Here is a 26,167-nt window from a genome sequence, read left to right on the forward strand (position 1 = left end):
AAACTTGGTTGATAGATAGAACCGAGAACACAAAATAAAAAATTTTATATATATAATTGGTTGGTCCAAAAGTGAGTACACTCCTAACACAAGCTGCCATATCTATTATTTTGTATGACCTCCATGACTTATAAGCGCATCAGCATGTCTCCTACGGTCTTGGCTGTGTGCTTGGGGTCGTTTTAAAATACAATAGTAAAACATATATAGAATTAATGATTCCATCAGTGAAAAGAAGATCCCCAACAACATCAGCACTCATTTAGCCCTATTTCAGGGCAAAGCCAAAACCATATTTTACTGTAGGCACCGTGCACTTTTCTGTTTACTCCTCACCAATGCAACATCAAACAGTATTGAAACCATCACTTCCAAAAAGCTTGGTCTTTGTCTTATTGTTCCAGAGAATAGAACACCAGTAGTGTTGTTCTTTGTCAGCATGGTTTTTTTGTGCATTGGCTTAAGGCAGTGCTTCTCAATTATTTTCTGTTACGTCCCCCCGCAAGACATAAATGTTTCGCCCCCTCCCAACTCTCCGCCGCCACTGTAAATAGTATCATTTGTCTATGAAATTCTTATTATAAGTACACCTCTGCACAACATTGTGCCCTAATAATACAGAAAAAAGTAATATAGATCAACTCACAATAAAGTATAACCATAGACTTCATAATGATATTGACGGGGCGCGGGTCCAATTAATAGGAGGCCTGCATTGTTGGCGTGTGGAATCACAGACAAAGATCTTTTTCCGTCGAAAATTCTTGTGAATAAATGCTTAAATCCCTGAATTCTTTATAGATATGGATGTAAAACAGTCTCGATTCTTGGTTAAAACAAAAACAAAAATAACAGTGCAGTTCGCATTTATTTTACGTAAATATTGCGAACTATGATGCTAGTCAGGAAGCAAATGTAGCAGCTGCCATATGAAAACAAAGAGCTTTTTCCCTTGAAAATTCTTGTGAATGAATGCTTAAATCCCTGAATTCTTTATACAGACGTAAAACAGTCTTTATTCTTGGTTAAACCCCCCCAAAAAACCGTGCGGTTAGCATTTGTTTTAGATAAATGTTGCAAACCATGATGCTTGGCAGTAAGCAAATATAGCAGCCACAATATGAAAACAAAGAGTCTTTTCCGCTGAAAATTCTTTTGAACTAATGCTTAAATCCCTGAATTCTTTATAGATATGGACGTAAAACAGTCTCGATTCTTAGTTAAAAGCAAAAAACCGTGCAGTTAGCATTTATTTTACGTAAAAATTGCAAACTATGATGCTAGTCAGTAAGCAAATGGAGCGGCCTCCATGTGAAAACAAAGAGCTTTTTCCGTTTAAAATTATTGTTAATGCTTAAATCCCTGAATTCTTTATAGATATGGACGTAAAACAGTCTCGATTCTAGGTTAAAAGCAGAAAAAAAAGTGCAGTTAGCATTTATTTTATGTAAATATTGCGAACTATGACGCCAATGCTGTAGCGGCGAATTTCTCCCATTGATTTTTTTCCTCATCGTTTCAAAATGCATGCACGGTACGAAAAATATAATAATTACATTGAATCCTCGAACAAATCACTCCTGACACAATCCTTCCTGTTTGTATGCGGTACAGCTTTCCTACTTTTCAACCTAAATCCGGCGTTAGATCGCTGCGTGCGTGCGTTTGAGAATAACTCCTCTTGATGCTGGATGTGGGCAGCCCCCTACTTGAAGGAGCTGCGCAGTGTGTGACGGAGGTGACCCGTCAATATCATTATGAAGTCTATGGTATAACTTTATTGGGGGTTTTTTTGTATCAGTAACGACTTAAAGGGCATCACTTTGCCTGAATTTAAAAAAAATGTCAAATGCAAACTATGAAAAATACACTTAAGGTACAAATTTGACCATTTAACACAAAAAAAATAAAATTTGATCAAATCAATAAATAATGATAAATTCAAATTGATTAGCAATATTAACTCACAAAGACAATATACGGAACAATCTGACTGGAAAAAAAAAAATAGAACAAAAATGACAGTGTCATTGGAAAGAGAGATAGTTTTATTTTTGCTGCAGGCAGTATCCGCTTATTTGTATGGTGTGGAGTTATCTTGCACTGAGCAACTTGGTATGCCACCTTATATGATACTAACAGTGCTCACTGGTTTACTGATGTAACACTGACAAAGCGGGACTATTGTTTTGATTGGGGTCTGATGTCTTTAAGTGACGTCTTAATTGATTTGGCTTCCTGCTGTCAACTGCAAACATTTTTAGACACAGTAAACAGACTTGTCTCCCACTGTGTTAAAAGAGAAGCCAAACGCTAGTACATACCGTATTTTTCGGACTCTAAGTCGCAGTTTTTTTCATAGTTTGGCTGGGGGTGCGACTTATACTCAGGAGCGACTTATGTGTGAAATTATTAACACATTATGATATGATTTCACATGTTATTTTGGTGTTCTGGAGTGACACTGATGGTTAGGTAAAATTGCTACAATGTTCTTTATGCTATAGTTATCTAAATAACTCTTAATAGCTATGCCCATATTCGCGTTCTGCCTTTGGCAATGCGTGTTCATTTGTATTATTGACTTTTTTATACTGAAACGCATGCTTTTAGTTTGTGGCGCTTTCACGCCCACATGGGGGCGCACTCGCACTTGTTTAAGGGAAGAAGAGCGCTCACACGCTAGAAGAAGACGGACAGCTACGCAGCTCTGAGTGAGTGGGAGAGTTAGCGCGAGAGAAACACGGCTGCGAACCTGCGTTCATTGTTTATGCTTGTAAAATATCTCTACAGAGGCAACGCTTGTGTGTATCATCTTTTCTGTTGTTGTTGTGTGTTTTCCACCCGCGATCGGACACTTAGAGCCAGTTGCGTGGTTGTTTGAACGATGTGCTAATGCTAGCGAACGCATGCTAACCGTTTGTGTCATTGCTGTAATAGCACCTAATTATCATTTATATACGTTGATGCGAACCTGTTTGGTATCGAGGATGAAACTGATTAAGCAAATCATACCGACGTCCAGCATCGTCATCTGGGAGTTTAGCTCGATGTATAGCCAGGACCGAGCCGTCGCGTCCTGGTGAGGACAGTGTATTCGCATTTCGTTGTTCATGCACTGTACACTTATTCAGCATGTTGTTCTCTATTGTATTTTCATATTAAATTGCCTTTGAAGATGACATATCTGTTCTATGTGTTGGATTTTATCAGGTAAATTTTCCCCAAAAATGCGACTTATACTCCGGTGCGACCAGGGCCGGCCCAGGCCATTTGGGGGCCCTAAGCAAAATAATGCCAAGGGGCCCATATTTTCGGCCCACGATTTTGTCACAGTGTACTGTGAAACCCATACATGCAATCCAACCCATACGTCCATATTTTGTTTATTAACCAGATCTTGTTGCACTGCATACTTCAAACTTATCACCCCAAATGATTATCAGTACTTACAGTAGATGGCTTCTAAAAGAGGAAAAGAAAGAAGTTAAGGAAGAACTTTTATTTTTTTAAGTTTGTAATCAAGTATCAAAACTCACAAATTCAAGGATAAATTCTCTTCGACATATTCGTGCATCTATTTTCCAAGCAAGTTTGAGCACCAATCATCGCAAAGCAGGTTCGACGTCACTCCCCAGGTTGCCAGATTGTAATGACAAGAAAATGGATGTTTGCATCGATAAACGGCAATGCGCGCCAGATTATTTACGAAGCTCTATTAACAACGTATAAAATGAGGTTGCCAGATTGGGGGCCCAGTAGTGGTCAGGGGCCCTAAGCAGCTGCATAGTCTGCGTATAGGCTGGGCTGGCCTTGGGTGCGACTTATACATGTTTTTTTTCTCTTCGTTGGGCATTTTTTGGCTGGTGCGACTTATGCTCAGGTGCGACTTGTAGTCTGAAAAGTACGGCAAGCTTCGTCATATTTCTTCGTCTTAGCTCTTCATATCTCCAGTGCTCTTTGCTGTGTGCTCTTGTTTGGTTAAAAAATACTGTGCACACTCTGAAAATGAGAGTGCCACTGCCGTCCACTGAGTGGATGTGCAATTACACTTTATTGTAGTACAGCAAGAAAAGTATCTTCCCCGAGATCCCATGCGCCACCCCAGGCATTGCTACGGAGGGTCTTGCCCCACTATTTGAGAAGTACTGGCTTTAGGAGGGGCTTCCTAAGTGGACGACACCCATGCATGCCACTCCTCTGCAGTGTGCGCTGTATTGTGTGAAGGTAAACAATCACTCCAGTTTCTTGATCCAACTGCAGAGAACTTGCATGGTGATTTTTTTCTAACTTTCTCATCAGGTGCCGCTACTGTTGAGGTGTTATCTTCATTATTAGGCCTGGACGGCTAGTGGAGAACAATATATTTCCATATTTTTAAATTTCTGGACCTTTTTTGCTAGATTTTGACTAATAACAAAAACATTACTGAACTTCTTGTAGCCCTTACAATTTCTGCCGGGAGAAATTATTTTCTTCCTGAGATCTTGAGTTATTTCTCGTCCATGTGGTGCCCTTGCTGACAGTATGAAGTATTGGGAGGTTTCCTCATTAGTCAACAATACTTTTATAGTAACATGTCTGTATGGATACTTAGATTCATTTGTGGTGGAAAGCTTGGAATTTTGTCTGCTTTTGCGCTGTTCAAAATGTTGTTTCTGAAAGGAAAACAACTGAAATATCAGTTGGGGTTTATTCATTTGTGACGTGCACGAAAAATTGTTTTGATTTCTTATTTCAAGAAATTCTTCTAAAAACATGTTTTTCATTTTGGGTTGCGCGTGGGAAACACTTGAGACTTCCTCTTAGCTGAGGACAGAAACCGCATAAATGTATTGTAGAATGCACATAAACTGTCAGGCAGTGATTGAGTAAGGATGTCGCGCTCCTTTTTAGACTTATGGATGGCTTGGTCTCTCCTGTGCATGGCCGCATTTTTGCATCTTGGTATGTCTAATTCCTTTTCTTTGAAATGCCTGCTATGGAAGGAACAAAAGAGAGTAAATCAATTTTTCAAATGACTGATGTGAATTTCTTTTCTACTGTAGTGGCGAAAATAGTAATATGGATATTTTATTGCTTATTTTGTAAAATAGTTTACTTATTTTGTGCACCAAAGCCTGGTCTAGGGCAGGAAAAAAATCAATAAATTGGGGATTAATAGATTATCACATTGATTGACACCTAATTGTATAGAAATTTTGCTTAACTATAGATCTCTTTATTGTAAACATTGTGTTATTTTAATTTTTAGCATTTTAAAAATGATTTTTATTACATTTTTGAATAAGAAAGAGGAAAAACATAGTATTCTTGTTTTTTCAATGTATGTAAAAATCCTTAAAAATTTTTTTTCAAAAGCAAAACACAGTACATATTCATTTAAATAATCAGTTAAATTTAAAATAAGATCCAATTTGTGATATATTTATTCTGTACAGGGCTGTGCAGAGACCGATAGAGGGGCAGGTGCTCATAGATCAGAGGAGGCACATGAACAAGAATTTAATACACCTTAAAACAACATAACTTCCGGTTTAACCAGCTTTACAGTACAATTGGCTGTGACTGTGACAGACTTTTATTGGGAGGGGGGAATAGTGAATAGAAATCAAGACTGTCATCAACACTTTCTGGCTGTGACTCAGTCAGTCTTTGCCATTTTTTTTCTTTCTACCTGAATATCAAAACTTCCTTCCTGAACTTGTTGTTCATCTGAGAACAAACCAAATCAGATGTTCACAAAGCCTCCATTAGCACAGTTTTTTTCAAAACTATTATTTCATTATTATCCATATTTGACAAATCTAACACCTAATAATTAATGAAGTAATGACATAAAATGTAAAACAACAATAACATTGTAATTGTTTATAATTGTTAGATTTTATACTGGAATATCCTCGCAAACTGTTTTATTCTTACCTATTGTGCTCGTCACCCAGCTGATGAGGGATCCACTGCCTTTCGCTGCCTCATCAGCTCCTTTAAATATTTTTATTTTTTATTTTTTTTTTTTATCCCTCAACCTCCTTTCCCTACAAGGCATGTCTACATAATGAAATATAAATCTTAAATTTAAAAAAATCTGATTCCCGGTGGGTTTTATTTTTAAAGCTTTCTTAATTTCTTTCTCTCTCAATAACATTGTGAAGACAGAGAGAAGACAGAACAGAACACTTAACAAGGGTGACTAGCGGGAACAATACAAAAATATAACTTTTACAACAAAATACATAGAAATGGAATTGCTAAATTATCACATTAACTCATTTGCTCCCAAAAATGTATAAATACGTTCTATTTTGAATTGTTTCAGTGTCCCAAAGACGTCTTTTATGTTTTTTTGTCAAAAAAGACATCTCTGGGTTCTGATTCAATTTAGCTTCAAAGCACAAAGCTGAAAATCCATTTTAAAGCAATAAAACTGGCCACTGGAGGGCAGTAGCACATTTGGTAAGACCCGCAACCCGATTTAACGGCAACGAACGACCAAGCCGCAAGGCTGGGGCGCCAGCGGAAGACAACCGAATGGATGGCAGGCGCTGGACAACCGAGCAGAACGACCGGGACCACTAGTGCAGCGGACGATGCCTTTGAGTCCGTGCTGCTCGCGTGCAGAGCCCGCGGAGACTAAAAAAAATTCATCTTTATGAGACAGGCGGCGGTGAGGGAAAAGTTTAACCGGCTGTCGTGGCCGGAACAGCGTCATCTTTCAGTTAGTTATGTGTAAATAAATTGTTACTTTGCAATCAAAAGCCCTATTTGTTTTGTTGTTGATCTTATTTTGTAAAAGGAAAACATTATTCAGATGTTTGGTATGTAACTAAGGCAAAAAATAGCTGTGTTAAAGTCAAAGTTATGTTTGAAATGTCGGCTTTCACAAAAAGCTCTATTTCTCCGTTTTTTTTTCATCATAAGTAAACTGGGTAAAATTTCCACTATCAAACAGAGTGTAAATTACAGTGGGGAGAACAAGTATTTGATACACTCATTACCTTAATTTTAATTGAGTAAATTCTATATGTTGTTTTTTTTTTTTTTTTTTTTTTACAGTGTATAGGGAGTAGAGACACACGAACCAAAATAGCCATGGGGCAGGGGAAGTAATTAGTGATTAAAGTAGAAAACTATGTAAGAGAAAATTACGTATTATTAATTATTTTTAAAAAATCCCTACAATAACAGTATGAATTTTCACTATTTGCTCGAACACGGTTTATAAGGGTAGCACCGTTTGTTTCCAACCCCTAGATGTCCTCGGACTCCTCACCACACTCACAGGTCAAAGAGGAACAGCGTGCAGGGAGGATGGCACGGGGGGGTGTATGCGGCGGCACAAAATAAATAAATAAAATAAATAAATAAATAAAGCCTAGTCAAAAGGGGTAGTTTGGGCATGTAGGGGCAAAGGGGCAGGTGCTCAAGCACACCCCCCCGACCTGCACGTGCTTGCACAACAAATAACCTGTGAATACTACACATATTATGAATTAACTCATTGACTGTCAATGACATCAGTAGATATCTAATGGCGTACCGCAAGCAACACGTCACTTCCGCTCATTAATATTCTTGACATTAGCTACTGTTGCGAAGTAGGGACAAGCCACCGTTTGTCCCTAATAGGAAATAAATGGAAATCGTGTACGAAGGAGATGTTTACGGAGCGAAACCTACCAATTCTCTCTGAAAATGATGTGCCTGGTGCCAAATTGGCTGGCAAAGATGTGGAAGAACATAAAAATGTTCCGTTAAAGAGATGGCTTGAGTGTCGAAGTCTGAAAAAGACAAAAAAAAACGAGCCGACCTTAGCATAGCTTTAGCTTTTTTATCGACGCGACTGACAATGACATTCTCCTGTTTCAACAAGCTATCCTTTACCATCAGCCCTGTCTTTCTTATAGATCCTCTGGTTGTCCTACGTCTCTTACTGTTCTTGGGGGTAATTTAGTTAGCTTTGTGTAGCGATCGCAAATGCTACTCAGTGACAGCCAACACACACTTTTAATTTTTTCATTGAAAACATCTTAATTTTATAATTTATTTACACTTCCCCCTTCCTAAAGTTGTTTTTTTATATATATAACAGAAACGGTAACAGTGGCAGTCAGATACCATTGTAATTCTTTTCAGGTCATTCACTGTCAGACAGAAGCAGTACGGTACAACGTTACGCTAAAAATATAAGTTAAAAATATAAAAATGACTTACCTCTTTGTCCTCTGAAAGACCATGTCAACCCAACATAATGTTTACTGCATATGAAATGTGAATGAATTCACCGAGCTGGTGTTAAAGTCCGCGTAAGTTGATTCAGTCTTCACATTTTTCCTCCCGAGTTTTTGGTTTCTGGAAACGTATGAAGAAAACATCCTTCATGTGTCGTAATGTCTAGAGTCGTTTCTACAAGTTCCAAAAAAGCAATGCGTGATCGACATGTTCGTTTTTGAAAGATTACCAGAGAAAAGTAGCTCAAATTACGTTGCGTCTATGCGAGGGCAGCTCTATAATGTCCCCCTTCGGCTTTACTTCCGCTCTACGATGCGACGTCACGGTTTAAAAATAGCCTGCGCGCGGTACGCCATTGATTTAACCTGGGAGGACTGGCTGTAAAAGCTCACATTTCAGTGCCATTGATGGCGCTAGACATCCAATCGGAATGTCTAGCACAGTCAATGGCAGCCAATGAGTTGTTGACAATAATAATAATTACAAAAATAATGATTAACCAATTCCTTTTTAGCATATTTTCTGGGGGTGAGCAAAACAAAAAACTACAAATGAATGTGTAGGAAATTTTCATGAATTGATGACTAGCGAAGCACGACTTATCCGGAAATTCACTGTCCAACCTTTTTGGTTCCTACTCAGGAAACGCCAGTGTCCAGACCTGGGTCCAAGCGGGACCCCTGTACCGCATGGCTGGTTCCAGGCTTTCCATTTCCTGCAACGTGAGCGGCTTCGCCAGCGCCACTTCCAGGAAGGAATTTGAATTCCGTGTCACCAAGCTCGCCATGCCTTCTTTTCCGCTGAATATCATCAGCACGGCAGACCCGAGCTTCGGTTACGCCCAGTACCGCGCCAGGGGCCCGGACATTGCCTTGACGTATTTGTCGCCCAACTCTGTTCTCTTTGAGATAAAAAGTCTCCAGCAGGATGATGAAGGAGAGTACGACTGCTCCGTGATCAACCCAGAATATATTTATGATGGAACCTACAGTGTGAAAACTACTGTCAAAGGTAATCAATCGTTGACCATTCACCCAAGACTGACATTGTTTGTTGATGACCAGGAGTGCCAAAGTTCAATAAATAATCAAATGTATTATGAAATAGGCTATTTCAGGATTTATTTATTTCAATTTTGAATATCTGTTTGTATTCATTGGTGTGAGAATAGATTTGTATTCATTATTTCAACATTTATTTAATTCTTTTAATTGAAAAAAATTAGGGCTGTCAAAATTATCGCGTTAACGGGCGGTAATTAATTTTTTTCACGTTAAAATATTTGACGCATTTAACGCACATGCCCCGCTCAAACAGATTAAAATGACAGCACAGTGTCATGTCCACTTGTTACTTGTGTTTTTTGGTGTTTTGTCGCCCTCTGCTGGCGCTTGGCTGCGACTGATTTTATGAGTTTCAGCACCATGAGCATTGGGTAATTATTGACATCAACCATGGCAAGCTACTAGCTAATTTTTTGATTGAAAATTTTACAAATTTTTTAAAAACGAAAACATTAAGAGGGGTTTTAATATAAAATTTCTAGAACTTTCTAAGTCTTTCTATCCGTGGATCGCTTAAACAGAATGTTAATAATGTTAATGCCATCTTGTTGATTTATTGTTATAATAAAAAAATACAGTACTTATGTACAGTATGTTGAATGTATAAATTTGTCTTGTATCTTATCTTTCCATTCCAAAAATAATTGACAGAAAAATATGGCATATTTCATAGATGGTTTGAATTGCGATTAATTACAATTAATTTTTAAGCTGTGATTAACTCGATTAAAAATTTTAATCGTTTGACGGCCCTAAAAAAATATTTCAAAATGTATTCATTTTAATTTTCATTTGCTTCCATTTTTCTTTCTTTTAATTTCTCTTTCTTTAATTGTTTCACTTTTTTATCGATTCACTCTAGCACTCCTGGTCATTTGTGATTGAGGGTAGGACGGTACTTTAGTAAACTGTTGTCCACGCAGTAATTAATGACTCCCTGAGTGTTTCGTCGGACGCACCGGCCTCGCTGCACCACAACGAAGGTGAATTGCTGGCTCTAACGTGCCGGGCCTCCAGCAACACCATCCAGCACACCCACCTGTCTGTGGGCTGGTACCTCCAGAAGGAAAGTGACGCCGAGTCGCGACTCATTCTGTCCCTGGACCGAGACTTCACATTAAGACCCGGCCCAGGGTTTCTAGAGCGCTACCAAGCCAACCTGGTGAGACTGGACAAAGTCGGAGAGGCCGTTTACAGGTTGACGATAGATGGGTTGGAGCCATCTGACTCAGGTCGGATCTACTGCCGGGCTCAGGAGTGGATAGAGGATCCCGACCTTACATGGTTCTCCTTGACGCAGAAGACTGCGAAGGAGACTGTGCTGGATGTCAAAGGCAAAGGTAAGACTATCCACCCTTGTCGGTCATGAAAGCTCACATTATAATTGACAATTTTGTGTCTTCAATGACGCTAACAAGTGCTTTGGGGATATATGAAGAACCTGAAATACCCAAACAAAACTGGGGAACACATATAAGCGGGAATCTGGATTTAAACCTCGAACCTCAGAACTCCAAGGATGACTTATTAACTCATCAGCTAACGTATACGGCAATGGATGAACCAGGGTTGGTTTGAAATCTAGAAAATGCCATTTCTGGAGAAATTGTGTAGAGAGCTTTGCTTCGTTGGTTGGTAAATTTTTCCCAGTTCTCACTGAAATTGACGGATATACCCGTCATTGGTATTGACATAATTGACTGATGTATCTGTCTTTGAAATTGTTGGATATACATATTTGTCATAGAAATTGACAGATATGGCCATACTTTAAATGTAAATAGCAGTCTTTGATATTCATGTATTTGGCCGTCATTGGCACTGTTGTATATGGCCATAATTGGCACTAACGTACAGTGGGGCAAATAAGTATTTAGTCAACCACTAATTGTGCAAGTCCTCCCACTTAAAAATATTAGAGAGGCCTGTAATTTTCAACATGGGCAAACCTCAACCATGAGAGACAGAATGTGGGGAAAAAAACTGAAAATCACATTGTTTGATTTTTAAAGAATTTATTTGCAAATCATGGTAGAAAATAAGTATTTGGTCAATACCAAAAGTTAATCTCAATACTTTGTTATGTACCCTTTGTTGGCAATAATGGAGGCCAAACGTTGGGGTTGAGATCTGGAGACTGGCTAGTCCACTCCAGGACCTTGAAATGCTTCTTACGAAGCCACTCCTTTGTTGCCCTGGCTGTGCGTTTGGGATCATTGTCATTCTGAAAGACCCAGCCACGTCTCATCTTCAATGCCCTTGCTGATGGAAGGAGATTTTCACTCACAACCTCTCAATAGATGGCCCCATTCATTCTTTCCTTCACACAGATCAGTCGTCCTGGTCCCTTTGCAGAAAAATAGCCCCAAAGCATGATGTTTCCACCCCCATGCTTCACAGTGAGTATGGTGTTCTTCAGATGCAATTTAGTATTCTTTCTCCTCCAAACACGAGAACCTGTGTTTCTAAAGTTCTATTTTGGTTTCATCTGACCATAACAAATTCTCCCAGTCCTCTTCTGGATCATCCAAATGCTCTCTAGCGAACCGCAGACGGGCCTGGACGTGTACTTTCTTCAGCAGGGGGACACGTCTGGCAGTGCAGGATTTGAGTCCCTGGCGCTGCATTGTGTTACTGATAGTAGCCTTTGTTACTGTGATCCCAGCTCTCTGTAGGTCATTCACTAAGTCCCCCCGTGTGTTTCTGGGATTTTTGCTCACTGTTCTTGTTAACATTTTGACACCACTGGGTGAGATCTTGCATGGAGCCCCACATCAAGGGAGATTATCAGTGGTCTTGTATGTCTTCCATTTTCTAATAATTGCTCCCACAGTTGATTTCTTTACACCAAGCGTTTTACCTTTTACCTATTGCAGATTCAGTCTTCCCAGCCTAGTGCAGGTCTACAATTTGTCTCTGATGTCTTTCAACAGCTCTTTGGTCTTGGCCATAGTGGAGTTTGGCGCGTGACTGACTGAGATTGTGGACAGGTGTCTTTTATACCGATAATGAGTTAAAACAGGCGCCATTAATACAGCTAACGAGTGGAGCCTCGTTAGACCTCGTTAGAAGAAGTTAGACCTCTTTCACAGTCAGAAATCTTGCTTGTTTGTAGGTGACCAAATACTTATTTTCCACTCTAATTTGGAAATAAATTCTTTAAAAATCAAATAATGTGATTTTCTCTTTTTTTTCCACATTCTGTCTCTCATGGTTGAGGTTTACCCATGCTGATAATTACAGGCCTCGCTAATCTTTTCAAGTAGGAGAACTTGCACAATCGGCGGTTGACTAAATACTTATTTGCCCCACCGTATATGACCTTCATTGGCACTGACGTATTTGACTGTCATTGGTATTGACATAGATAGAGTATATGGCCATCTTTTTGTCGTTTAAGACATTTGTTCATTTGTCTTTTCACTGTGTGTAAAAATAAAAAGCGCTATGATATGTGATTGATGTAAAAGAGTGAATAGAAATGGACCCAGGATTGACCCCTGAGGCACACCTATAGTCACTGTAATACGTGAAACTTTCTACTAGAGCGCACCATCTGTTAATGCATTCGTGCTACATGCTGGGCTGACATTTATTTTTGGTCTTCTCAATAGGAAGTGCGATGCGCTGTTTGTCTGTGTGTGTTAATTTTTTTTTTTTACCTTTTTCGCGGCTGAATAGAGCTGGCGCCAGACAAGGACTCCGTGGTAGTGAGGCTGTCGGCGCGGGAGAAATCTCTGCAGGAGGGCCAGGAGTTGCTGCTCACATGCAGCGTCGACACACATAACCCGGAGGAAAAGATTTTCTCCGTAGCTTGGCTCCAGAAAGGTGCTGAGCTGGCCCGGATGGGCCCCACAGGGGTTCTGTCGGTGAGACCTGAGTACAGTCAGCGAGAGACACGAGGAGAGCTCAGGGCCACCAGGATCAAGAACACAGATCACCGCCTCGTATTGCAGTATGTCAGCGCTGAAGACCAAGGAGAGTACATGTGCAGAGTGTGGCCCCAAAAAAGAGGACCGCGTGACATATTTGTGCAAGGCCAAGGCCAAGACTCCAACTCCCTGCCAGTCAGCATCTCAGCTACAGGTTCTATTAATATTTCATATTAAGCTACGTGGATATAATTCTTGCAGGCAACCACACTGTGGTCAGTGTCAGCAAGGCATCCAAGAAGAAAATCTTTGCTACAAATGTCTTGAATCACTAGAAAAATGGATTTTGTGTCATTTAGGATAGATCAAAAAGATTTGGGGGCATTTCTGGGTCACTTCCACTTGATTTTGGGTCACTTCATGTCGGTTTTGAGTCAATTCTCAGTAATTTCCTGTTCACTTTTGGGCAAATCATGTTAAGTTCCAATCTACTTTGGGTCTCTTCTTTAGGGCACGTCCATGTTACTCTCTCATTTCAGGGTCACTTCAAATTCTTTTAGATTTTGGGGCAATTTAAGTCACTTCCTGTTCATTTTGGAGCAAGTCAGCTCACTTAATGATTTAGGCTCACTTCCTGATGTTTTTAGGGAAATTCCAGGTCATGTTCAATAAATCTCTTCCTCCGGTCTCAATAATAATGTTGCCATTGTTTGTTGGGATCAGAGCAAAAAGTTCACTCTACCTTTTATCTTGTCTCGTTTCAGTCAGTGAAATGTCGTTGGAAATGCAAAATAGCGTGCATGTCAATGAAGGCGACAAGCTGACGTTAGCTTGCAAAGCTCGAGGATTCAAGGGTCAGCTGTTCATCACTTGGCAGCGCAAAGTAGAGCAGAAGCCCACGTTCAGCAACATCATCGGTCTGAGTCAGGAGGGCGTCGTGGAGACGATGGAGGATGATGTTGCCCATCGAATCAGGGCTTCTCGGTCATCGAAGGACACATTCGTTTTGGAGATCAATGATATCATGATGGCCGATTCAGGCGTGTATCAGTGCGAGGTGTCTGAAACGAATGGTCATTGGAAGACCAGCAAATTTGTGAAAACCACAATGACAGTTGCTCCAATCGGTTAGTTTTTAAGAACTGTGAATGTCACCGATTGTTATAGACCACAGATCAAAAGACTGTCTTTTCATTCTCAGCGTCGCTCGTGGATGTGAAGCTGAGAAGTCGCAATACCATCGTGACTATAGGAGACAATGTAGAACTGATGTGCCATGTCAAAGGGCCACATCTTGCCAAGATGCTGACCTGGAGTCTGCAACGTGGCGCCTCGCCCGTAGACAACATCCTGACCATGTACTCCGACGGTGCTATCAGATGGTCTGGGGAACAACAGCGCTACCATCTTCGGGTTGATAATGCACAAAATGAAAGTGTTTACTACCTCTTCATCCATGGCGCTAGCCACAGAGAAACGGGGAGCTACCAGTGTCAAGTGTCAGTGTTCCAGAACAACGTTTATAAACAGCTTCTGCCTTCCAATCAACTAATGATCTTAGTGCAAAACCCAGGTAATTAACCCTTAATAGAGCACTCATTGAAAATTCGTTCATTTCTTCTCCCAGTAAAAATGGGTTAGACGTCCAGCCCTGTCAATGGCAATGAAACATCAGTTCCTTATCGGACAGCTTCAAAAGATAGCAAAAGATAATTTGCTTAAGAAGTAACCTAAAAGTGGACTTGGCTAGTGGCTCATCCACAATGTTCTTGTGCTCTCCAGTGGCCAGTAAGAGATGAGACTGATTTAACGTGGTTTGGCGTAATGCCTGCCGGTTTTCTTGTATTTTTTTTACTGTGGGGAGAGAAACCCGAGCAATGCCACTGAGGCGTTGTACTCGGGAAAGTGGAGTGGAGTCATTGAATTTAGGGCATCTCCATCCTCCAGAAACCCCACCCTTTGCAGGATCTGTCCATCCGGTGGATCTGACCTGGCCTTTGCTGGAGAGCGTAGATCAAGAACAGTCAGAGTGTGAGAAAGAGGATTTAAGTAATCCAGTTTGCGTTCCATTCAGGATAGTGGCCTGTCTATCAAGGCCAGCTAATTGGCTTTACTTGGGTAGCAGAGCAGTGTAAAGTTGGGTAGAGTAGTTTTCCTCTGCTTTTGCCATGAACCATTTTAGCTAAAACATCTTCCCTGCTTCCCCATCTCTTAGCAAGTGACCTCATCCTTACACCTACGCCTGCCTTGACAACAAATATCAATAGTGATATCACCATCCAATGCTCCGTTGCTTCATCTCACTCTGGATCTTCTCGCTTCGCTATCACATGGATTCTTCAGCAAGAGACTCGAAATGTGACCATCTTAAAATGGGATCGAGACTCCTCAGTAACAGTGGACAACAGCCAGCGGTTCAGCATGAAGCAGACTATGGGTCCCAATTTTGAGTTGACCATCAGGGATTCACGAACTTCAGATGGAGGTTTTTACGTCTGTGAGGTTGTGGAATGGCTGCAAGACCCACATGGTGAATGGTATCATCTCCCTGCTGTGGCTAAAAACATTCAGCTAACGCTCATTGAGCCTGGTAAGATCTTTTGTTGTGTTTTTCTTCATTTTTGCTCTGAATGAACTGGGATTTCTCCTTCATCCAGCACATGATCTCCTTTTGGATGTAAAAGAACAGATGCTCATTGCAAAGGAAGGAGACAAAGTGCAACTCAAATGTGATCTCATCTCAGACGTATCCAGTAACACCTGTTTCTACAAAGTCACGTGGTTCTACGCCAAGCTGGGATCTTCTGTTGATACACCCCTATTGGAGCTCAATCATTTTGGTTTACTCAGGTATTCAGAGCATAAAGATCTTCAGGACCTGCAGGAGAGGCTCCGTCTTTCCAGACCCAATTGGAGTAGCTTCGGCCTTGAAATTCAGAGAGTCCACCAGGAGGATAGCGGGATGTACCGATGTCGAGTGGAGCAGTACCAACTTGGTAATGAAGGCAAAATAGAGCAGTTGGCTTCGGCCGTCGGCAGTTCTATTGTTCTGTCTGTAAATTCCACAGGTATGATCATACGGCAGATTTTCTCAACTTTGAGCTGTTTGAAATTTTGGATCCTTTTTGATTGATCCTTTGTCTATCATTGTCACTATTTGGCAGGAGAGAGTGAATCCCGCTCGGGCTGTGCTTCAGGCATGTGGATCAGCCTTCTCGTGGCTGTAGCGCTAATCGCGCTGTTCGAGCTTTGTGCACTATTTTTTTTAGCGCTGAGGCTCAAGAGGCATCGAGCCAAGAAGCCCCCAAACAAGCCGGAGCCGTCTTTGTGGACCCAGCGCCTTATGGTTGACACCAAATTCACTGATGACCAATGAAAAATAGAACAAGTTACATCAAAAATCACATTTTTGAAGCACCTCTCATGCATAATTAATGGCACGTTAGCAGTGTTACCACAAAAAATGTTTGGACTGTCGATGAATCACCGATTAGTTTTGTGTCAAGTTGAAAGCCCTTTTGGATCCTTTGATTTAAGGCTAAATCTGACTTGACAAAAAAAATCAGGAAACATTTACTGTTTTTATCCCTGTTTTTTTAAAAAATTTCTTTAATTTGAATAATTAAGAACATTTTAAAATTGAAGGAGAATTTTCCTTCATTCATTCAACAATGGTTGCCAGTCAATCGCAGTAAAAGAAAGAAAAAATATATATATATTTTTTTCCTTTAAAAAAAAAAAAAAATACGTTCATTAAATTAAAAAAAAAAAAGATACAAAAAAATCTGTGTACTGAAATTTTTCTTTCCAAATAAGATTGTAAAAAATAATCACAAAAAAAAAAATTAAATCTAAAAAGTAAAAAAAAAAAAAATAATTTACAATTAACAATGAAGTGCCTCAAAAAATCTGATTCGTACAATTTTTTGACAGTTTTTCCTTGCCCCCCTTTTTTTAAACTAATGAAATAAATGAGATACAGTATTTAGAAATTTTAAACTATTTCCATTTAATATTATAAGGATAATTATAATATTATAAATAAAAATGTTACATGTTAAAAAAACAGTATACCTTTATTTTCAAAATTTTAAAGTAAAAAATGTAAAAAAAAAAAAATAAAAAAAAAATATCTTAAAATTAAATAATTAAAAAAATAAAATAAAATAAAAAAAACATTAAGAGACTAAAAAGAGGCTTGTGCCAAGTAGTTAAATGATATGTTCGCTTATGAGCCGACAGAAGACAGATGCATATTTATGTGCACAGACCATAAGCAGACACTTTGTTCATGCGTCTTCTCTGGTGGAAAATATGTGGTTTCAACAAAGTCTTGCAGTGCAGATAATGCAGGAAGTGTGTCAAACATGTGGTGATGTGCAACTCATGTTCAGGCAGACGTTGCATGACCCCAAAAAAAGAGGTTAACCTCACCAGCAGAAGAGCAGAGCCACAGTTTCTTTGCCTTTTAACTCAGAAAAATAAAGTTTGACTCTGAAACTCTTGCGTGCTCGCAAGTGCGTTTCCAGTTAAATCTATTCCCCGCTACGGCTGTCAAAAATGAAACAAGGAATGTCAGATTAAATGCCAGCCTGAAGGATTTCCACTTGGGTAAACAATCTTACCCTACTTTTATTTCACATCCTCAAAGTGCAGAATGACTCAGCAGGTTTATCTTCTATCGAAAATGATGGAAAATGAACAGGGAGAAGAAAGTTACTGGACACAGATTGGTAGCTTGGCAAACTAGCCTCACTTTTGCCATGTACAAAATAGTACCGTAATTTTCGCATGATAAGGAGCACCTGACTATAAGCCGCTACCCACCAAATTTGACACCAAAACTACATTTGTTCATAGATAAGCCGCACTGCACTATAAGCCGTGGCTATCCTTACTGTATTATGGGATATTTAGACCAAAAGATATTAACCGGTAACAATTTATTTGACAGCGGCATCATACGACAGTCAAAAGACCAAATGAACCACCATGAAGCTTTGAACCAATTGGCTACAAAGCTTCATTGCTTCATCACTTCTCCCTTGGGGGAGACAGTCAACCTCTCCTGCCACCTGCCGTCAACACTGTTGTTGTCCAACATTTCTCATAGCATGCTTTGCAAGCGCTACAGATGTAAATAACAATCAATATTCATGTTGTGTGCTAATTATTTCTTCAGTTACTGTTCCAGTTGTTTCATTAATTGCTAGTTATGGTATTTGGTAACACTTTATTTGACAGTGGCGCAATAAGACTGTTATTAGACAATTATAATTATGACACGACACTGTCATGAGCATCAATGAATGTTTATAACAGATGTCATTTAGTGTCATCCAGCAAATTATCTCACTTTTGAATGGATGTAAAAGATCTGAGCTGGACGTAAATGGAGTTAGTAACATAATTTGCCGGATAACACTTAATGACATCTGTCATAAACATTCAGTAATGCCCATGAAAGTGTCATGTCATAATTTTGATGGTTTTATGACAGTCTCATGCCACCACTTTCAAATAAAGTGTTACCTATCAACCCAAATAAATCAACAAAAAGCCACATGGGACGGTAAGCCACAGGATTCAAGTGAGAGAAAAAAGTAGCGGCTTATAGTGCAAAAATTATGGGAATTATTTAGTCATTTACTGTTCCAGTTATTTCATTCATTGATAGTTATGGTATTTGGTAACACTTTATTTGACAGTGGTGCAATAAGACTGCTATTAGACAATTATAATTATGACATGACACTGTCATGAGCATTAATGTCATTTAGTGGTCATGATCTCATTTTTGAATACATGTAAAAGATCCGAGCTGGACGTAAATGGAATTAGTGACATAATTTGCCGGATGACACTTAATGACATCCTTCATAAGCATTCAGTAATGCCCATGATAGTGTCATGTCATAATTATGACGATCTTCTGACGCCGCTGTCAAATAAAGTGTTCGCTGTTAATTCTAACCCAAATAAATGAATAAAAAGGCCGCACTGGACTATAAACTGCAGGGTTCAAAATGAAGGAAAAAAGTAACGGCTTATAGTCCGAAAATTACGGTAAGTGGCAAATCAGCCTGGTCTTCTTTGATTTGGGCTGGATTTCCATATGGATGCTAGAGGTTGTTTCAGACTGAATCTGAAAGACCCAATCACAGAAGCACGGATGTGATGTAACCGTAATATGACTCGCTCTGTCGGTTACATTCAATGTGTGGTTCATACAGACAGGTAGTTGTGTTATAGAACCTTGTAATATTTATTGCACCTGGCCAGCAACAGATTTATCCTACACTTGAAGTGCAACAAAAATAAACAGTAAACAATATAATAAAATAACAATCAACAGTAAACAATATAAAGTGTGTTTAATCGATTAAATCTAACTCTCACAACCTGAGACAACTGGTCAAGTAGACATAGCCTACTGTACTTCAAGTATTTTGACTTGAAATAGTGTTTATATCGCCACCTCGTAAAAGAACGAATTTTCCTCTGAATGCTCTGCCATCATATCCCTCTGCATCTGTTTTGCATGTGTGTGTTAGCTGCACGCGCTGTTGCGGTTTGTGTGTGAAAACACTGGCTCTGATTGGCTTATCATGACACATGACTCTAACCCTCAGCCAATCACAATCACTTCCATCGCATCTATCCAGGTGGTGCATTCAGGTAGCCTCGTCCCCCTACTCCTCCCTTCACTCTCAAAGCGTCTGCCGTCCTCAAGATAGAAGCAGCATTCTTGCTGGCTGACAGCGGGGGAAGGGAACGAGGCTAGCAGTCAGGTGTAGCAAAAACAGAAACGTTAGCAAGCTTTGGAAAGCACTGTCTAATTGAATGAGCAGGGACAAACAGCCTGGAGTCATAAGAAGTACGTGCTGTAATATTCTGATACAGAATAATCTGAGGCACCCTAATGTGCACATGGCGTCAATATAGTTTTGCTCACATGATGCGGGAGTGAGTTAGAGACACGGCCTGCCGAGAACCGTACGTTTGTGGTAATGTTGAAGTTATATGTGCTATTAAAGAAACAGAGTGCCAGCACGTCCTGTGTGGTATATCTTTGCAAAGAAAAAGCACAAAACAAAACACGTGCGCAGGGCCGGCACAGGCCATTTGGGGGCCCTAAGCAAAATAATGCAAAGGGGCCCATATTTTCGGCCCACCATTTTGTCACAGTGTACTGTGAAACCCATACATGCAATCCAACCCATATGTCCATATTTTGTATATTAAACATATTTTGTTGCACTGCATACTTCGAACTTCTCACCCCAAATGCTTGTCAGTACTTCCAGTAGATAGCGCCAAACCTTTTTCTAAAAGAGGAAAGAAAGAAGTTAAGGAAGAACATTTATTTTTTTAAGCTTGTAATCAAGTATCAAAACTCACAAAAGTCAAATAAAGCACACTGTAGTAAACAAAATAGAATATAAATTAAACAATTGCCAGATTGGGGGCCCCCTAGTGGTCAGGGGCCCTAATCAGCTGCATAGTCTGCGTATAGGCTGGGCCGGCCCTGCACGTGCGCTGTTCTCGAACCTCAACGCACCCCAAGTCTTGGATGACAAATAAACAGAGCAGAGTAGACTCGCTATGGCTGGTAGTTTCTTCAATTCATTCAGAGTAAGTAACCCACCGCTTTTGACTGTCAGTAACGGTAACGGCGTTGTACCGGCGGAAAAAATAATTAGTCAGATTACCCCTTACTGAAAAAATAACACCGTTATGTAACGGCGTTATTCCCAACACTGAACATAACATAACATAACATAACATAACATAACATAACATAACATAACATAACATAACATAACATAACATAACATAACATAACATAACATAACATAACATAACATAACATAACAGAACAGAACAGAACAGAACAGAACAGAACAGAACAGAACAGAACAGAACAGAACAGAACAGAACAGAACAGAACAGAACAGAACAGAACAGAACAGAACAGAACAGAACACCTAAAATTCCTCTTTTTGCGCGGTCCTAGAGCACCCTCTTGAGGTCGCTGTCGACATTGTTTATTGTGAAAGCCAAGATGGCTGCGCGAAGTTGAAGATGAGGCTGTGATGTTGGTCTTTATTTCTTCCCTGGGCAAGTTTTGATTGTAAGTACTGTTTTTTCTAAAGTACAGTGCATATTTTCCTTGGTGTACGAGATGTTGCATTTTTTATACTTGACATTTGGAGATTATTTTGACTGCACCTTGTCTGTATAGGTAGCGTACTAGCTAATGCCAAGTTGTAGACTATTTCAGTTTTACGACGGTCTAAAGAGGGCAATGGTAAGAGCGATAACAGCATATCGCGTGTACAGGTTACATCAGCATTTTTGGGTGAAAATTTAGGTAAAAAAATGCGACCTATATGCAGTATGTCAATGCCAAAGACACTCATCTGCGTCATTTCTAATGGGAATTGGGAAAAAATAAGTAAAGCATCCCCACGCTTTTAGGACTATATCTTGGGTGCTTTTCACCTCAATAAATTTGAGGAATTTTATAGGAATTGAATGAACGCCAAAGTGTCCTCATTCAGTTTCCCTTTGTAAATATTACCAGAAAAAATAACTAAAAACAACAAAGCAGCATTATTGATAACGAAAGGTAGGAAGTAACCAGGGCAGTTCCTGACCAATTTGGTACCCTAGGCAACACATTTGTTGGCGCCCCCCCATTTTCACCACATATAGTTAAACACTCTCACTCAAATAGCACATTATCTCTTTGTAATTTATTATATAGAAAAGCCAACAAAGAACAAGTGCAGTAATTAAAAGAAAAATGCTCAAATAACTATTCAAAAGCACCAATAAAAAAACACTTAAAAAACAAATGAATAAAATAGATTACAATTGTTATTACAATATGATTAACACCCACCCACTCAAACCTATATAAAGACACACAGAACACTTTAAAATGCAACTTTTCCCCCCCACCTTGACCTTTAATCTTACTCACCCTGTCTTCATTGATGCAAAAGCATCTATTGCACTTTCATATGACAGTTGTTTTGGAAGGTGCACTTCTTTCCTGGACTTGGTGGGCTTGGACTTGTAGCTGATGTGGATAAGTTCACTGTAAAAGATGGCCCAGGATGTACAGGGGTAGAGGAAAATATTTCAGAAGAGCATCTACAAAGAGAAGAAAGTGGAATGTTACATTATGTTAGTCAAATAGCTGTTGATTGTGAAACCAGCATGACGTAACCATAATAGCTCCTAAATTCTTGCAGCCTACTGTACCTGTCTATTGGATCCGGCCACTATCTTTGATGGGTGTAGTTAAAAGAAAATCCATTCTTGAAGCACAGCAACTACACAGGACTATCCAATAATAATGAATTAAATAATATATGAAAGAAAAAAAAAAAAAATTGAATATTTTTGTACATGAACGTGATCGCCATTTTATTGAATTAATGACACATTTAATAACAAATGTCTGCATTAAAATTCGTGGCACTTTTAGTCCCCCATACCACAGAACTTTGAAATTATTAATTGCATATCTAATGGTGTATTTATTTAATTAACATTGGCACTTTTAGGCAAGGCAAACTTATTTGAAAAGCACAATTTAACACAAGGTAAAAGTGGTTCACATCACATGAAAATAAGCAGGACAATTTTAGTCCTCCATGCACTTTGTCCAAATTTCTCTAAAATGGGAGGGGGAGTAAATTTAATTAAACTAATCCACAGCTGGCTGAATACTGAAAATATTTCTAAAACAACAGCCTGTCTAATGATACAGTATAGATTTGCTTTAGCAGTAAGTCATATAAACTCTATGTAAATAACCACTAGCTTGCAGTTGCGTTAAGTATAGGTGCTTATGCTGTTGAAAAAATCATCACAACAAGCCTCTGTTTTTCTTCATGTTTATGCTCTCTTCTTTTTCTTCTGACCCGGAGGGCTTTTGCCTTTTCATGAAGTTGACTTGACAATTGCGGAGGCTAAAAATAACACCCTTAGGTAGCTCGCTGGTCTGCTGGGTGGTGAGACTAGGTTCTGTGGTGAAATTATCGCATCAGAGGAACAAGTGAAACGGGCAGAAGGCACACTAGAAAAAGGATTTCATTATTATTTAAAGACTTATTACGAACGGTTTTGTTGTTTTTTTTGTTTTAATGTTTTGTATATTTTTTTTTAATACTGCTATCATCAAATATTTTTTGAATATTTTTCTTGACGCCCTTTTGGACGCTGCTGCGCCCTTAGGCATTTGCCTAGCTCGCCTTATGGGTGGCACGGGTCTGGTAGTAACGCATTACATACACTCCGGTACATTTACTTGAGTAACATTTTGAAAAAAATGTACTTCTGAGAGTAATTCTACCAAGCCATACTTTCTACTTTTACTTGAGTAGATTTGTGAAGAAAAAACACTACTCTTACTCCGCTACTTTGGGCTACACAACAGTTGTTACATTTTTCCTCTTTATTCTTTGTATTAGATTTTTTTTTTTTTTTTTTGCCAGCGAGCCAAGAGTAGCTCTACAATTTCACCAATAAGACGTCGCAACCATAATCGCGTGACTCCATTGTACTAATCAGACTCAAGTTTGCTGTTCTATGATCACTCCAGCCTGTTCAATCACATGTCGTCTTTAAAGCACCGTAAAAAATGTAGTATTTGACATAGAGCGCTGCCCTCAACATGACTCGAAAGCGTGGATTTTAACCCTTTAACACCGAACGTGTCGGATGCAACACGTTTACGCAATATCATCTTTGAAGCCTTGTCACGCTGTAAATACGTTACCCACGTGCCGCTGGTTGCTCTCATTTGAAAGTACGGAAGTTGATGTCAACGCCAGTTTTTATTTGAAATCAATCGACCAAATAAAACGGGAGATAATGTCATTTGAGTTTTATAGTTTTATTGCACTCATAAATATGCATTAAAACACTGCATGGACCATGTGTCTATCTCCATATTTCCGTCATTTTTTGTCCTTTTTCAAAACCGAAAGCAGCACTAAAGACTACATATCCCAAGAGCCGTTGTGATGTCAAGTAGGACGAACCTAATGTGAATATTTTTAATAAATGGCCGAGCGAGGCGTATTCTAAGGAAAGGGAGGCATGAAAAGCGAGCAATGGCCGGTTGGATTAAGCGAGCGACTTTGAAACATGCAGAATGAATCGAAAACTAATTTTAACGCAAGTTAATGTATTATTTCATTATCTCAAGGAAGAGGATAAGCTGTATTTGTCGTTGTTTTCCTGGGATGAGTCGGCGTCTCGGCGAGTAGAAGTGACAGCAGCGCGCAAACGGCGGATGAGTAGGCTGTATGACGTTGTGTGTGACGCAGCTCATTGACCTGTTCAAGAACAAACTTTATTGAGTGCGCAAAAAAAAAAATAAAAAAACCTTTATTGGGCCGCATGCCTGAAAAAATTTAACTGAGCTACTTGTCAATATTTTTGAAAATACTTTTTTTCAGTGTTATATATATTTTTTTCTTCACTATGAATCATTCAATTTTTATATAGATGTGTGTTCGAGAAGCTTGATTGCATGTACGTATCGATACCTTTGATAAGGTGATGGGTACAATACCTCACTTCACAAACAGATATCCTCCAAACCCTTTTTGTGTTAGATGATATATATCATTTTTTTCCCTCACTATTTGGCGCTGTATATAACCTGTTTTGACCATAGTATGTGTAAAGGCCAAAAAGACCTATGACCATATCTGCTGTTTGTGTTGAATTGTCAAAACATAAAACTATTCAATCTTATTTTTTTCTATTGAATGTTTATCCTAACAAGTTGAATAAATATGATCAAGCTTCAAAACGGTTGGTCGAGCATGTTTGGTTGTCAGTGGGACATCAACATTACAAATTTTGTCTTTTTGGGTCCAAAATGTGGATTGTAATTGGTCAGCGAAGAAAACAACAGTTTGGACATGAAGTTCAAGATGTCCTGAAAAAAGGGACCCAACTTGGCCATTGAAATATAAAGGCAACATCAAAGGCATGCAAATTCGGCCAAAATAGTTTTAGGTGTTAAAGGGTTAATCCCTCTCCCAGTCTTTATTTGGCACCGATTGACCACGGAAAAGCTGAGATCAGATCCTTTTAATTTCATAATAGTAACTATGAAGTAACTATTCACCATTCATTTAGGAACATTTTTTTCCACTAGAGGGCACTCATGCTCTTTGGACAAATAATGCTTCATTTATGTACTTTTTTTTCTCTCGCTGGAATTCAATGATTAAAAAAAATATATATTTCTTTGGCTTAATGTGGTTATGTAATGGGTTATTGTACAGTATCATTGTAACAACAGTTCATATAGATAACTTAAAAAAATCAAACAAATTTGTAAGCAGTTGCTCACAATGTTACTCATTACTTGAGTAATCTTTTCACTAAATACAGTGGTACCTCTACATACAAAGTTAATTCGTTCCAGGACCTTGTTTGTAAGTCGAGCAGGATTTTCCCATAAAAATATATTATAACTCCATTAATTCGCTCCACAGCCTGAAAACCTACACTGAATCCCTGGTAAATGCTGCTGCTACTATTGCAAATAGCATTTACACAGAGCAAAACAAATAAATTATGAATAAAAAATAGGATAATAATAAAATAACAGTAATAATAATAATAATAATACCTGTAATAATGTCACGAATCGGGTTCTAATGTGGTGGATGTGTTTTGCGTTGTTTACCTGGCTGACTTGACAGAGTGACGGCGGACAGTAGGCATGTTGTGTTGCACAAGTTCTGAAATAAATGATTAAAAACCTGAAAAAGTTGGCGATTTATTGGCGATGTTACCACAATAATAATTGTCAACTTATAAAGACTGGCGAACGGAGGCAGACATTCTACGACCATATTGTCCAGCCAGTTCACGGACGTGCACACCATGCTCATATGTTTTTTTTATAATTTCCATCTTCATTTCAATGGTAAACCTCTTTCCTTTTTTTCCACCACC

The 26,167-nt window shown here is 39.1% G+C and overlaps 2 protein-coding genes across 3 annotated transcripts in view; both read left to right on the plus strand.

Annotated features, from left to right (window-relative positions):
* The first annotated feature begins 2,668 nt into the window (after positions 1-2,668).
* On the plus strand, positions 2,669-20,719 carry LOC130926790 (immunoglobulin superfamily member 2-like). 2 transcript variants are annotated; one of them, XM_057852023.1, is made up of 9 exons: positions 2,669-2,714; positions 8,875-9,243; positions 10,220-10,636; positions 12,978-13,382; positions 13,933-14,295; positions 14,370-14,741; positions 15,384-15,758; positions 15,826-16,236; positions 16,333-20,719. In XM_057852023.1, exons 2-9 carry the CDS (start codon positions 8,922-8,924, stop codon positions 16,542-16,544), a joined length of 2,877 nt encoding a protein of 958 aa, XP_057708006.1. In that variant the 5' UTR covers positions 2,669-2,714; positions 8,875-8,921; the 3' UTR covers positions 16,545-20,719. The 2 variants fall into 2 exon arrangements, with proteins under 2 accessions (XP_057708006.1, XP_057708005.1); XM_057852022.1 differs by lacking the exon at positions 2,669-2,714 and adding an exon at positions 4,858-4,947.
* Positions 20,720-21,132: 413 nt separating this feature from the next.
* Positions 21,133-26,167, plus strand: part of igsf3 (immunoglobulin superfamily, member 3) — a 344,912-nt gene continuing 339,877 nt past the window's right edge. Inside the window, exon 1 of the mRNA XM_057852021.1 lies at positions 21,133-21,302. The gene's annotated coding sequence lies outside the window, so the exon portion shown is untranslated. The remainder of the gene's footprint in view (positions 21,303-26,167) is intronic.

Source organism: Corythoichthys intestinalis, chromosome 12, assembly GCF_030265065.1.
Source record: "Corythoichthys intestinalis isolate RoL2023-P3 chromosome 12, ASM3026506v1, whole genome shotgun sequence".
Lineage (NCBI taxonomy): Eukaryota > Metazoa > Chordata > Actinopteri > Syngnathiformes > Syngnathidae > Corythoichthys > Corythoichthys intestinalis.